General features: G+C 39.4%; 1 protein-coding gene across 1 annotated transcript; it reads right to left on the bottom strand.

Moving 5' to 3' along the window:
* Window positions 1-1,547: 1,547 nt before the first annotated feature.
* LOC128127650 (uncharacterized mitochondrial protein AtMg00810-like) lies at window positions 1,548-2,981 on the bottom strand. The gene is made up of 3 exons (XM_052766308.1): window positions 2,900-2,981; window positions 2,478-2,719; window positions 1,548-2,099 (listed from the first exon to the last, which is right to left on the bottom strand). Exons 1-3 carry the CDS (start codon window positions 2,979-2,981, stop codon window positions 1,548-1,550), a joined length of 876 nt encoding a protein of 291 aa, XP_052622268.1.
* Between the last annotated feature and the right edge of the window lie 11,616 nt (window positions 2,982-14,597).

Raw genomic sequence — 14,597 nt, 5'->3', positions numbered from 1 at the left:
TTCGGTATTGTGGTCCACTTAAACACGAAAAATTTGTGACAAATTTAGGACATACTATTTGTTACAAGACAAGGTGAACTTAAGTTCCTAAAAATTATATTTGATCCTAATTCCTTAGATACTATATCTTAAGGACCATTCATCTGACGAAGACCAGGGATATTGTTGTCCACCTAAATTGAGCAGTGAGATCTATAGACAATCTTTGAGTGTTCAATTTTAATTGTACTGGAACGTGTTTCCCGCTTCCTAATATGCCCCGGCCATCAAGAACTTCCAGAGTACTCCTTACACCGGGTGAGCAGACAACCATTCAAAGAAAGGATAGATTCAGAATTTTATTACTTATTACTTCAGAGGGGTTGAGAAGTAGAAGGTTGCATATGCTATGTACCAGGTCGGATTAGAAGTCACGCAAAAGAGACAGCATATGGCTAACAGATAAGAGGTATTTCACATATATAACATGCAGAGAAATAGAGTTGCATATGTTGTGTACCAGGTCGGATTGGAAGTCACGCAAAGGAGACAACATATGGCTAACAGACGAAAAGAAAGAAAATGATATTCTACAGACCTAATTTTTCGGAATTTACCAATCGCCCCATCCAACCGGAATTAAGGACAGAATCCGCACATCGAGGAAAAGTTAAACCACGGTTCCAAGTACGGGTTCATTTAATGTGACAAGTAGATTCCCATATATATCTCCCTGCTCAACCTATCCGAGCGTCGTATTGTCAGGCTGAATGGATCTAACTAGGTCAAAATTTGTCAAGTCTATAAATTTCCTAAGTTCAGCTCTACCTAGTCATGTCCATTTAAAAATTTTCGTGCCTACCGACGCATCAAACCAGAGCATAGACCCTTCAACTTTGGGTACGTTACGCAGACTCAGGTTGTCTGTTATCACTTGATAATATCACTTCCCAGTCCTTCAACAGTAAACAAAACTATTAGCGAATATATACATATATATATATATATATATATATATATATATATATATATATATATATATATATATATATTAATTTTCTGAATTTTTTTTGATGTTTTTGAATCTCTTAGAGTTTTTCTGAAAAAAATAAAACATAAACAAAATATTTTTGGATTTTTGTTTATTTCTCCCCCTAAATTTGTGCATGGGAGAGAATGAAATGACTAAAAATGCACAAATTAAAAAAAAATTAATCCTCAAAACAAATCGTTTTTAAAAATCCCACAAGCACATTGAATCGAGCTTTATGAAAAGGCTTTGTGAACAGGTCCGCCACATTATTGTCAGTGTGAACATGTTCAAGCCTGATGAGTGAACGCTCATAACAATTTTGGATAAAATGAATTTTGATGTTAATGTGCTTGGTTTTGGAATGTTGGACTGGATTTTTAGTGATTTGAATAGCAGCCTCATTGTCACAATGAATTGGGGTTTCTAGAAAATTCAAACCGTAGTCCAACAGCTGATGTTGGATCCATATAACTTGAGAACAACAGGCAGATGCAGCGACATATTCCGCTTCAGCTGTTGAGGTAGAGACCGTATGCTACTTCTTGCACTGCCATGAGACCAGTCTATCTCCAAGAAATCGGCATCCTCCTAACGTCGATTTTCTATCAAGCTCACACCCGCCATAGTTGCTGTCTACAAAAGCATAAAGGTCAAATTCTGGATTTTTCGGATACCAAAAGCCCATTTTTGGGCAACCTTTGAGATACCGAAAAATCCGTTTAGCAGCAATAAGATAAGAAAGTTTAGGATTGGCCTGGAAGCGTGCACATTGACAGACTGCAAACATTATGTCTGGACGACTAGCAGTCAGATACATGAGCGAACCGATCATCGATCGATAATACGTCTGATCTACGGATTCGCCTTCATGATTAGGAGCCCGTAGAGGTCTCTTCGCCGTGGGTGTAAGAGCAGTTTTCGCATCTCTGAACCCGAACTTCTCCAGTATATCATCCACATACTTTGCTTGATGAATAAGGATTCCGGTAGAAGATTGTTTGACATGAAGCCCCATAAACATGGTCATCTCCCCAAGAGAACTCATCTCAAACCATTTTTTCATTACGCCTTCAAACTCCTTGCAAAGCTGCGGACAAGTTGACCCGAAGATAATGTCATCAACATAGATCTGAACAAGTATCTGATCATTACCCACATGCTTGATGAACAAAGTTTGATCAATGGTGCCGCGAGAGTATCCATGCTCGAGCAAATGATTTTTGACAGTCGCATACCATGCTCGAGGAGCTTGATGTAACCCATACAGTGCTTTGTCCAACTTGTAGACACGATTAGGGAACTTTGAGTCAACAAACCCAGGGGGTTGATCAACATAAATTTCTTCCTTCACCTTGCCATACAAGAAGGCAGTTTTGACATCCATTTGGTAAACTGTGAAATTCATGTAAGAAGCATATGCGAGAAAGATGCGAATAGCCTCCAACCGAGCCACGAGAGCAAATACCTCAGTATAGTCAAGACCCTCAATCTGTCGAAACCCACAAACCACTAACCTTGCTTTATTTCTGACAATCACTCCCGAATCATCTTGCTTATTACGATAGACCCAACGCGTGTCAAGAGCCCTTTTTCCCTTTGGTAAGTCAACCAATTTCCAAACCCCGAGTTTTTCAAACTGATTAAGCTCTTCATGCATCGCGTCTACCCAGCTGGTCTCATTCAAATCCATTTCAACGTTTTTGGGCTCTATTTGAGATATAAAGCAAGAGTAGATACATTCATTTACGTCTCCATTTTGACTTCTGGTTTTAACTCCATCACCCAGCTGGCTAATGACATTTTCGATCGGATGATCGCATTGAATTTTGGAAGGTAAGTCTTGGCTGATATCATTGAGAGAAACAGGAAGAGTGTGAATGTTGAAACCTCCATCATCTGCTGATTGAGTCCTATTAGATGACTCTGCTACAAACTCATTTGCAATTTCTTCAAGAAAGAGTAGTTCCATAAAGGTTGAAGTGGTAGCGGAAGCATCTCTAGACATGAACTCTCTTTCAATAGGGGTTGTAGTGGTAGCGGAAGCATCTCTAGACATGAACTGTCTTTCAATAGGGGTAAGAGGTGTAGCATTAGCATCAAGAGTTTCATCTTGAAATTTAGACTCTAGACTAGATGGTTGATCAGTTGACTCCCCCTCAGGTGTAGTAGAGGATTCTCCATCACGTGGAGCAGAGAACTCCCCCTCAACCGATGGGGGTCTGTAGACAACTTCTTCATCTTCGTCTTCAGACACTAACTTTGAACCAGAAGAGGATCCACTTGAATTTTTTGAAGACACATTAAGTGATTTGAAAAGAGATGTGTAATCAAATAACCAGTCAGGACCCACTCGAGCGTCTGTTTCATTCTCCTCCAACTAGCGCACGTCATAGGATTCAACGATCTGCTTCGTCCTTTTGTTGTAAACCCTATATGCCGTGCGCACAACATATCCCACGAAGTAACAGTCATCAGCTTTGGCATTAAATTTCGGGTTGGATTCTAAGTGAAGAAGGGTGCAAGGGCAACCAAAAACACGGAAATGGCTGACAGAAGGCTTGTGTCCATAAAGAAGTTCATACGGATTCTTCATTTTTGCTTTGTTGATTAGAACACGGTTCTACACGTAGCAAGCAATGTTAATCGCCTCGGCCCAAAAGAAGACCAGGTAGTTTGGAATCACATAGCATCGTCCTTGCGGCGTCTTTCAACGTTCTATTTCTCCTTTCAGCAACACCGTTTTGTTGAGGCGTGTGAGCAGAGCTATATTGACGCACTATCCCCTTTTCTGCGCAAAAATGATCAAGAACCGAATTCTTAAATTCAGTTCCATTGTCAGTGCGAAGTGCCTTCACTTGATTGTTGGTCTGCTTCTCAATCATCACCACAAACTTCTTTATCAGCAACCCCTGCTTTGTTGGATAAGAAGAAGAACCACGTAAATCGAGAGAAATCATCGATCACAACGAGGCAATATGAGCTTCGGTTAATGCTCAGGACGTTGACCGGTCCAAATAAATCCATGTGCAACAATTGGAGAACTTGACTTATGGAGTTGACTTGCTTGGGCAGGTATGGTTTCCGATGATGTTTGCCTTGAGCACATGAAACACACTTTTCAAACGTGATAAAATCTCTGACAGGGAGGCCTCGGACCATCTCATTTTTCGCAAGACGATTCAGGTTTTTCGCGTTAGCATGACCGAGTCTTCGATGCCACAACATTGCGTTGTGTTCAGAAACCTTTGAGAATAAACAAGTGACTTGTTCAGGGAGATTGTTGTTCATATCGATGATATAAGCATTCCCATCCCGTTTAGATTGGACTATAATCCACTCTTCTGGGATGACAATGCCAAGCTTGAGAATCATACACTCTTTATCAGTAAAATGGGTTGAGTAGCCTTTGTCACATATCTGAGAAACGCTCAACAAACTATGCTTTAACTCGGGAGCGTAGTTGACATTTTCGAAGCTCTGCACTCCATTCGTAATAGTTTCGTGCTGTGTGATCTTTCCACCATCTCCGCCCTTAAAGGAAACATAACCCCCATTAAAAGACTGAATTTCGCTCAGTTAGGAGATGTCTCCAGTCATATGCCGGGAGCAGCCGTTGTTGACGTACCAAGGACGAACGACATTCCTCCGCAACTGTCCCTGCAAATTGAGCGGAATTATTTAGATTTAGGAACCCAGGTCATCACTGTCCTGGGTTTCCTTTTCACTTTTTCTGATTTAGATTTTAAAAATTTCAAATTATGATCTTCATTCCTAATCACTTCAGAGGGTGGTAACGATGAATTAGAAAGTGATTTGGGCTTCCATTGAAGTTTAGGTTTTACAACATTCTCTGGTGGTTTTGAAATAGACTTCACAGGAGTTTGCACAAACCTTCTGGATGTTCTACCAAAATTGGTAGAAGATCTAGAATTGCTTTTTGACAAAACCGATCTTGGCGGAGCCTTGTTCGGTTTTGGCAAACTTTTTTGAGCATTGTCAGTAAAAACCTTTTTATTTGTTTGAAGACCAACCCTTTTTTGTTTTTATTATCTTTCTGATCATTATTTCGAGAACGAGTTCTTGAGGATTTTCTAATTAAAGACCTTCCTCGAGACTCATTCTCCCCTCTTGGTGACAGATAGTTTACAAAGATCCTATTTTGACAATTCCTAGCTATGTGACCACCAACACCACAATTAAAACAAATATGTTTATTATTTGAACTTGTATTGCATTTTTCAGATTTATTTTATTTACAGACATTCTTACTCTTCTTAGAAGAACATGCATGAGAATTAGATTGAGAAATAAGTGAGGGTTCCTCATTCGATTTGACTTGTGGAGTTGATGGTTCCTCATGAGAATCACAAGCATCAGAATTACCAAACAATTCATCAAACATATCGAAAAAGTTAAATTCAACAGTATTAGATGATGAGCCAACACAAGAAACATTTTCAGTCTTAACATCAGAAACACAATCAAAATTATTCATGACAGAAACATCAGGTTTAGTAACAGATATAAATTCTCTAGCTTCACGCTTTGCCTAATCTAATGGTTGATCTGCAGAGGAAGTAGAAACATTAGTACTTTCAATGTTAATAAAACCTCCTGAAACAAAACCAGCAGGTTTGCCATATCGAAGATGTGACTCCCTGTCAATTTCGTCCCGTGTCATAGGAATGGATGTGTAGTTATGATTGAAAGGCGGAGGGACACTATCATACCCTAGACCCTTGTTTTGATTTTCTTTGAATTTTAATTAGGTGTCATACAAGGACTCAACTGTCTTACTTGACGCAGTGTAATTCTTGAAACAAACATCAATTTTTTCATTTTTAATTTTCAAAGTGTCAAGTTCTTTGGTTACTGCATCAAATTGTCTCTTAACATAATCATACAGTTCACATTTTTCACTGTATTCTAATTGAATTTTTCTATATTCCTTTATTTTTGCTTCTAGTTGGGCCTTAAGGGGTTTTTGTCCTTTCCTAAGTTGATAACCCTCATATTTAAGGTCCTCTACTTGCCTACATAAAACTTGAATTTCATCACAAAGAAGGTTAACATATTCTTTACAAGCAAATGAACAAGACGGTAGATTTACCTCGCTTTTATTGGGCTTGGAAGAGGTAGATACCATCAGGGCAAGCTGTAGTTCCATCATCTCTGCTTTTGGATCAGCATCAGTATTCTTTGAAGCAACATCATCAATTTGAGCTAGGTAAGCATTTTCTGGTCCTAAGATGTTCAGGGCTTGAATTTGGTCCTCCTAGTCAAATGATTGAGCAACCATAGTTGTTTCTCCATTAGCTGTAGCTCCTGCACGATTGTTTCCCACTGCAACCATCTGCCTGTTGTTGTTGATTCTGCGATCTGGTTTCGGGCAGTCACGAGCAAAATGACCTGGCTCGTGGCAGTTGAAACATCTCATCATGCTTTTATTGAATCCCACCTTCTTGTCAGTATTCATGGCCCAGTTGTTTTTCCCAGTTTTCTTAGCGAATTGTTTGGCTCTGAAAACAGCCATGGCAATTTGCCATGTAATGTCCATTTCCTCTACATCTTCAGGATGTATCTGGTCCAAATCAGCAAATGATAGCTGAGGTGGAAGATCTCTAGCTACAAAGGCATTATAACAATTAACTAGCCCAGTGGCTAGAGCCAGATTTTCATCAGATTCTTTGGAGTTTGAAGAAGATGCATTAACTAACACATTTGGAGCAGAAACGGTTTGAGGAATGGTAAATGGCACATTTGGAGTTTGATGGTGAGGGATGGATGGTACAGCATTGAAAGTTTGAATCTGAGGTTGTTGAAATGCGAAAGCTTGACCTGAGGAAGTCATGAAAGATGATAAAGCATTGTTAGATGAAATTCCAAGATTTGCAGTAGAATATGAATTCACATGATTGATTCCTCTCTGTTTGTCATTAATGTCACTGGCCTTGATAACCGCCATGATTTCTGCAAGAGTGAGGCGATTCAAATCCTTGGTTTTCTTAATCACAGCAACATTCATATCCCATGATCTAGGAAGAGCATTCAGAAGTTTCTTGTTGAATTCTGACTTGGTCAAGTAAATCCCTGAAATATTCATGTCAGCTGTGAGTGCTGTGAACCTTTGTAATTGAGCTTCAAGAGTCTCTCCTGGAATGTAGTTGAACAGGTTGAATTTTTGTCTTAGCATGTCCTGCCGACTCTCTTTCATATCTTCATTGCCTTCATAGACCTCAATAAGTGCTTCCCATAGTGTTTTAGCTGAAGTGTACTCACGGAAACCTTGAGCAATATTAGGAGATAATGCCATGGTTAAGGTGGCTAAGGCTCTTTCCTGTTCCTCAATCAATTCAAAATCCTCATCAGTGTAGTTTTCAATATCCTTGTCAATTAGTTGACCTCCAACTGTCACAGTGACTTTGACAGGATCTCTAAGAATGCTTCTCTATATCTTGAAATCTTTCATTTTAATGTATTTCTCAATTCTGTATTTCCACTCGGGAAAACCTTCCGCAGACATTAACCTTTGAATACGAGTGGTAGTGCCCATAACAGCATCAAGTTCTTGAAATTGAGTTTGATTTTGAGAATCCATTAAATTGAAGTGATTTGAAGTTCCAAAAAGGTTTACGGTTAATCTAGAAAATAAGTTGTTTACGGTCGTAAAGAGAGTTTACGGTTGATATGTTTGCGACCGTAAATTGGGTTACGGTGTAAGTTCACGGTTTATGGAGTTTACAGTTTATGGGTTTGTTGTTCTTCAATCCTGTTTACGGTGCTTGAATATTAAGAGATTACGGTTTTTGAATATATCCTTTTACGACGATAAACTGAGTTTACGGTTGGCAGTAAACTCTTAAATAGCCTTCAAAACTCGAGTTTTCAGATAAAATTAGTTCCTTAAATGCCTAGAACATAGAATCTAATGATCAAACAGTGAGAATAACAGCTTGAACACACAAAATCTCAATAGAATGAGTTTTGATACCAGTTTACGCTCTGATACCAATTGTTAGGTCCAAATCTGGATCTTTCACTAGTAATCAAACAATCACAAGTCGAGAATAACAACAATAAGATGAATGAATTGAGCTTGCACACGATTAAACACTTGAATCGTCAGGTACAACTCAAAGACTAGCTATAAACTCTATGGCATCGAACCGTACAAATGACCAACTCCTAGCCTTTAAATACTAGTCTAGACAGCAAACTAAGTTTGCGGCCGTAAACACGTTTACGGCCGTAAACGTGTTTACGGTCGTAAACAAGGCAAAACAGTAAACAACTCAAAACACTATTACAGACTCAAAACCAAACAAATCACATAAAGCCTATCCCAAACCATTTATCAGACCCTTCAATATGGATAAGGTAGCTTTTGTGATAAAAGAGTTCGGGTTGTGCTTTAGAGTCCAAGAGTATTGGTGAAGGCGTTGGTTTGATTTTTATGAATTTTGGGTTTTGTTCCTGGAGTTTTGAGGTTGTGATGAGTTTCTTGAAGCATAGGGCTTCTTGCCACCTTTCCGTAGATATAAGGTTCGTTGGAAACGGACTTATATCGAAGAAGATATGATAGTTTGAAGTTTTGGCAAGATTAGTCCTTATTAAGAAATGGGTGGCAATTGGGTACATTGGGCGTACACTTGAGTACGCGCAACGTACTTATGCACTTTGCATGATCGTGGGAGCCACCTAGTATGTTGGGCGTACTAGGTCCAAAAAGAAAACCCTAATATCTTGGAGTGTCCCTATTTAAGGAACTTGATGACCTCATTACCAGCCACCATTCTCAGTATCCAAGCCCTATCAAAACCTAATTTCGTTTCTCTAGCTTGTGTGTGGGTTTGTGGCTCATTTGAATGTTCTTATGGAGCTTTTGGTGAAGAAGGAGTCTTGAAGGAAGGAAAGCTTGTGCTTCTAGCTTGTGGATATGAGTTCTAATCTAGTTGGTGCATCCTCCAGAGGTATTAAGTTCGAAACTTGCTTATTGTTGTGATAGTTTTTGTTTTGGGTCGATTTTTAGGGTTTTATGTCCTAAGTTTGAAGGTTTATGAGTTTGATGAACTCCAGAGCATAATACCTGTCCTTTCATGAGTATTTGGTGGTCTAGATTAAGAAAAATGAGATTTTGGTCGTTTAGACTTCCCCATGCATGTGTTAAGATAAGTAAAGAGAGTCTTAATGGTTATTTTTAGAAGTTGGGTCCCATTAAGACATGCAAACTGATAAAGTCGCAAACTTTATCAGTTAATGGGTCTGAGTATTACGCCCCGCGTAAGTTCCAATACGCCCCGCGTACTGGTCTAGTTGCCCCAATCAGGATTTGTGTGTACTGAGCGTACCAGGGGAGGTACGCCTCGTGTAGTCCCGCTGTGGGCTCGTTGCGTTTAGGCTTCACATCCTTGGTTCATTTGTTGGACTTGTTGTTGGGCCTATGGGTCATCTTGGAGTATTGTTGGACTAAGAGAAGCATTGGGCTTAGAACAAGGCCCATATGGGGGGTGGGACCAATTTGGAAAGTTGGGCCGTTAGTGGGCCTATATGAACCTTTCTAGTCTTGGGCCATGGTTGGCCCAATAATTTGGGTCAGTAGTGGGTCTAGTTAGCCGGGTCACCCTTGGGCTTAGTGATGAGGTGTAGCCTTGTACAATTTTTTATTATGGTGTTAGGTTGTTTCAGCAAGTTCAGGAACCAGTGCGCAACGACGGCAGCAGTGTAGGATTTCATGTGTAGCGGTCGAGGTGAGCTTTCTCACTATACTTACCTGTGTGGTAATTTATGTGTGACCGGAGGGTCTTATTCGTTTTATTGATCGGAGGGTCTTATTCGTATTATTGACCAGAGGGTCTTATTTGCTTATACTGAGACATGTGGTATTATGCATTCTGTCTTTGTGATTATTTTTGTATATTACTCCGTGCATTTATTGAGCTATGATCGGAGGGTCCATACCGAGCAATGAGACCGGAGGGTCTTCATTGAGACACAGGACTGGAGGGTCCATACTGAGCCGTGAGACCAGAGGGTCTTGACTAAGACACATGACCGGAGGGTCCTTATCAAGATATAGCTATGAGAGGCTAACTATTTGTGTGTGTGTGTGGTATTTTGGGGAACTCGTTAAGCTTCATGCTTACAGTGTTTGTGTAAAATGTGTTTCAGGTACTTCTGTATATTCCGGGAAGGTGGAGGCATGATTGTACACATTTGTCGGCTTATGGAGATTTGAGGATTTTGGGATACTCTAATATTGTTTTGATAATAACTTATAATATATGTGATGACTTGAATTTATGAATAATATTTTGAGAATTAAATATGAAAAATTTGTCTTGAAATTTGAGGCGTTACAGTTTGGATTAGAGTCTTGGTTTGAGGGATTCGGGCGCACCCTCGGGTATGTCTGGACTCAAACTGTGGAGTTGATAACTTTTCAAAAGAGAATAATTTTTCATCACATGATTTTCTAAAGAGATTAAAGAGTTTTGGAAGTAGACCCAAAGCGGTGTGTACAATCAGCCAGAGCTTGAGCGGTGATTTCTCAAAATACCCTTACTTGATTATGTGTTGTTATTATGAGCTGATAGAACTGCATGCTAGTTTAGGGCTAGGGTCTTCCGAGAATTGCATGCTAGTGTGCCTACTTAGGAGAGATGCCTTTATGTCTGTTATGTGAGCTGGTAGTGTTGCATATATATGTTTAGAGATCTCCTAGGAGTTGAGAGGTAGGATTGCCTGAATTTGGTGATGCCTTTTGTGATGTGGATAGAGCAATTGGAGTTGTATGCCGTAGCGGTTTTATGTGCTAGTGGAGGGTGTTGCTGCTTGCTTTGTGCTTTTTGGAACTCATGAGCGATAGGGGTTCTTCAGTAGCTGCTGTGAAAGGAGTATGGGAACCTAAGAGAGCCTAGGGAGTAATTTCAGTCCAGTGAGTGCGTTGTTTAGCGGTGAGTATTCGCTGGGGAGCGAGCATGTGGAATGAGACTGGTCGATAGGGAAATTTGACCAGCTACTTAGGAAATCGGGGACGACCCTTGAAGAAAGTATGGGTAGATGTGGAAGATAGTATTGGGCCCATACTACTAAAAGCAGAGGACCCATACTCGAAACAAAAAGAATTCCAGAGGTTCTAAGTAGCAGATTGAGGGGAGATAACATGGTTTGGGTACCATGATTCGTGGCAGAGTGTGTTTTTGTCTTTACCGGTTATCCGGTTGTGGTTGTTCAGACTGAGAGTGGATATGGTAATTTGTGGGGCTAGAGGGCCCTGTCGGTCGAGCTTAAATGGAGTATACCTTGCGAGGAAAAATAAAGTTTAGGCCTCGAGGGATTTGACTGGTGAGGTGCCAGTTGGAGTCGCATGACTCAAAAAGGGAGTGGAAATGATGCGTTGTGGAGGATTGCAGTCTGAGTTGAGTGATCGGCCTATGGAGTATGAGGGAAATTTCTATGATGAGAATTACATTATTCCCTTTTTCTGTGTTGGAAGGAAGTGTGAGTGAGCTTCTAATCTCAGGGATTAAAGGAAGACCCCGTGGGATACCAAATAGTTGCGGTATTAGAACGAAAGGGATTTTTATGGTAAGAGTGCCCTGAGTTATTCCTTATGCCGGGAGGGAGTCATTAGTGGGGATTGTGACAGACGAGGACAGAGATGCGCCTCAAATGAGTATGGTAAGGCGTATTCTAGCAACAGTTCCAGGTAACTAGGGGGAATATCTCGGGACGACGACCTTCGTGTCTATGCTGCGAATCGACTGTGAGAGTGAGGTCTCATGTTTCTATGTCAATTATTGCGATGGGGTGGTGATTAAGGACTCAGAGAATGAAGTGTGCATTAGTCCATTATTTCCAGAGAAAGAGTCAGTGCTATTTTAGGGCTGTCGAAATATTTGTTTGTGCAGCTGGATGAGATTCTGGGTGACCGGAGGCAATCACATTGGGAGGTTTCTGAGGTTTCCATCTGAGATTCGGAATACTTGGTGTTGCTTGGCCTTTATCTGGAAGATCATCGTGTGTTGCGGGGTACGTTCTAAGAGTCGAGTATGGTATATATGGTGAGCCAGTCTATAGTGTAGTCTAGTTGGTATGCCGCTTGGCGATGGTTCAAACCCTAAGTGGGGGAGAACTAGGTATACTGTTAGGAGGATCATGAATCTTTTTGAGTTGAGGTTCAGAAGATTGGGTTATGGGGATCTACGATCTGAATATATGAGACTTGGATCTTGTGGTAGTCAAGGTAGAGTACAGAGCGAGATGATGCATGTTATGTGTGCTCAGGAGAGAATGAGTGTCTTCATGGCGGGTAGCCATTGGGTAGGGATCTTGTTGTGATCAGTGTTTCTTTCGGTTCGCAAATGTTCGAGTTTTGAGGAGGTTGGGTCGTGATGTGTGAAAATTCACTTAGTTTTAAACCTACTTTTAATTATCAAATAACACACAAAAGGCAGTGAACCTATCAATTGCGGTATAGCTAAATAAGTAGGGTATCGATCACAGGGAACGGCAAATTAAATTAAAAACTAATTTTATCTAAGTTAATTAATAAGTAGGGGTGTTCTCTAGTTTTACAAGACTAGAAACTTACTAACTATTACTAATTTAAGACTAGAAAATAACGACTTAACTAAATTCAATAATTGGAAAAGAACTTCTGTTTAGTTCAATTTGGTTAACTCTATGGTTGATTTCAAGGTAATGGTGCAATGGATTAATTCTTTTGTTGGTTACCGATTCAAGTGATTAGATTCGTATTCACTACCCTAATCCTTAGCAAATAAACTAACTTAAACAGTGGCCAATTGTCTAATTTAATTAAATTCACTAGATTAATTATTCGGGTTAAGTTAGACTTGCAATAGTTAACTAATTTATTCTTTTAATTAACTTCTTGTTTGATGGTCATCTTACAAGCTTGCGCATGAATTTACTCAATTTTCTTATTAATTCTAGTTTCATATTCATTAATCCTAGACATATAGCATAGTGATCACATAGCATATGAGGTTAATAATCAATAGATGTTCATGCTAATCAATTATCTTCCTATTAACAGAAAATTAATTATTATTCACACACATGGTTCTTTAGCAAGCTAAAATAACAAAAATTCACCAACTTGGAATTAATCCTACCAATCAATCAAACCATATTGTCAACTTAGTATCCCCAAACAGAAGTCTAAAGGTTTTAGTTCATAATTGAAGTAAATAACTACAAACAAACAAAGTCAAGTTGCTTAACCATAATGATAAAACAAAAGAATAAGTGGAATGATGAAATTTTGCCTCAATTACTCTCCAGGATTGAATTCTAGCTTCCTTCGTCGTCTTCTAGGGTTTTTCTGGCTTCTCAATCGTAGCTAAACTCTTCTGAATCGTCCCAGAACTCCTCTCTATCGATTTGTGGAATTATCTTTAAATATACGAATCGAATCGTCGAATCAATTGGTGACTCGTCGAGTCCCTCTCACATTCCCCGTATTATGATAACTCTCTGGGATCCCGAGTCATTATCTTCTCGATCCTTCGATTAGACTCGCCGAGTAGTCGATCTGACTCGCCGAGTAGGTTCCATTTTTAGTATTTTTCTTCTTCATTCCATTCTCGATCTTCTAACTATTTCTCCCGCTTCCTTTCGCTTCTGAGCTTCATCTTTGGACTGAAAAACATAATTTAACACTTTTAAGTACCTTTTGTCCATAAAATGCAATAATTTAGCTAATAAATGAATAAAAATGTATACATAATATGAACCAATTATGCACATATCAAAATACCCCACACTTGTCTTTTGCTTGCCCCCAAGCAAAACTGAATTTTAAACATATTAGAATCATATATAACAACTCCAATCTAACCCAGCCATTATGCCAAGACCGCAACGCATGCATTTGTGTCTAAATTTTTTTTTCCTAAAGACCTCCCATACTCCAAATATTCACAATCCTCATAAACACTTTCCCACTCATCCCAAACTATGCTCATTTTATGCAACCCTCCGAATCCATCCGCAGAAAACCTCTTACCCTCAAGGTGTTTTTAATTGAGCAACCCAAGCATACATAATCTAGAATTACAACTTTTCGATACCACTATGGAGCTCTTTTGGAATTTTTCACTTCCTTTGGTAATTTAATCTTTGATCTCTTTGAATTCACCACCTTTATTGTTTGATTTTCGGGTATCTTCAACTTTTTGGATTTCTTGGAATTTTGATCTTTTGATCTTTACTTTAATTGCTCCAAAATTCATACAATTTCTCTTGTAATTCTCTCTCTCTCTTTTTTTTTTACATGTACCTCACTTTTTTTTTTCACTCAAATCCCTACATGCTTAAGCAGGGGCGCTCAATCTCAACCTTTATTGGCTAATGATAACAATCTTCCTGGATACATTTCAGGTTTAGGCTGCTAAACATATTGCATCCCTCGGGCTGAGCAGGGTCGTGTTTTTGTCCCATGATTTCACTAGAATAAGGAAGCCACAAATGCACTAGAACGTATATAGGCTCAACTAAACATTTGGGTCTTCATGCAATTATCAACACAACTCTAACATGGAATCCTAATTTTATTTTT

The sequence above is a fragment of the Lactuca sativa genome, chromosome 8 (genome assembly GCF_002870075.4).
Source record: "Lactuca sativa cultivar Salinas chromosome 8, Lsat_Salinas_v11, whole genome shotgun sequence".
Lineage (NCBI taxonomy): Eukaryota > Viridiplantae > Streptophyta > Magnoliopsida > Asterales > Asteraceae > Lactuca > Lactuca sativa.
This window is presented reverse-complemented; position numbering and strand designations above follow the sequence as displayed.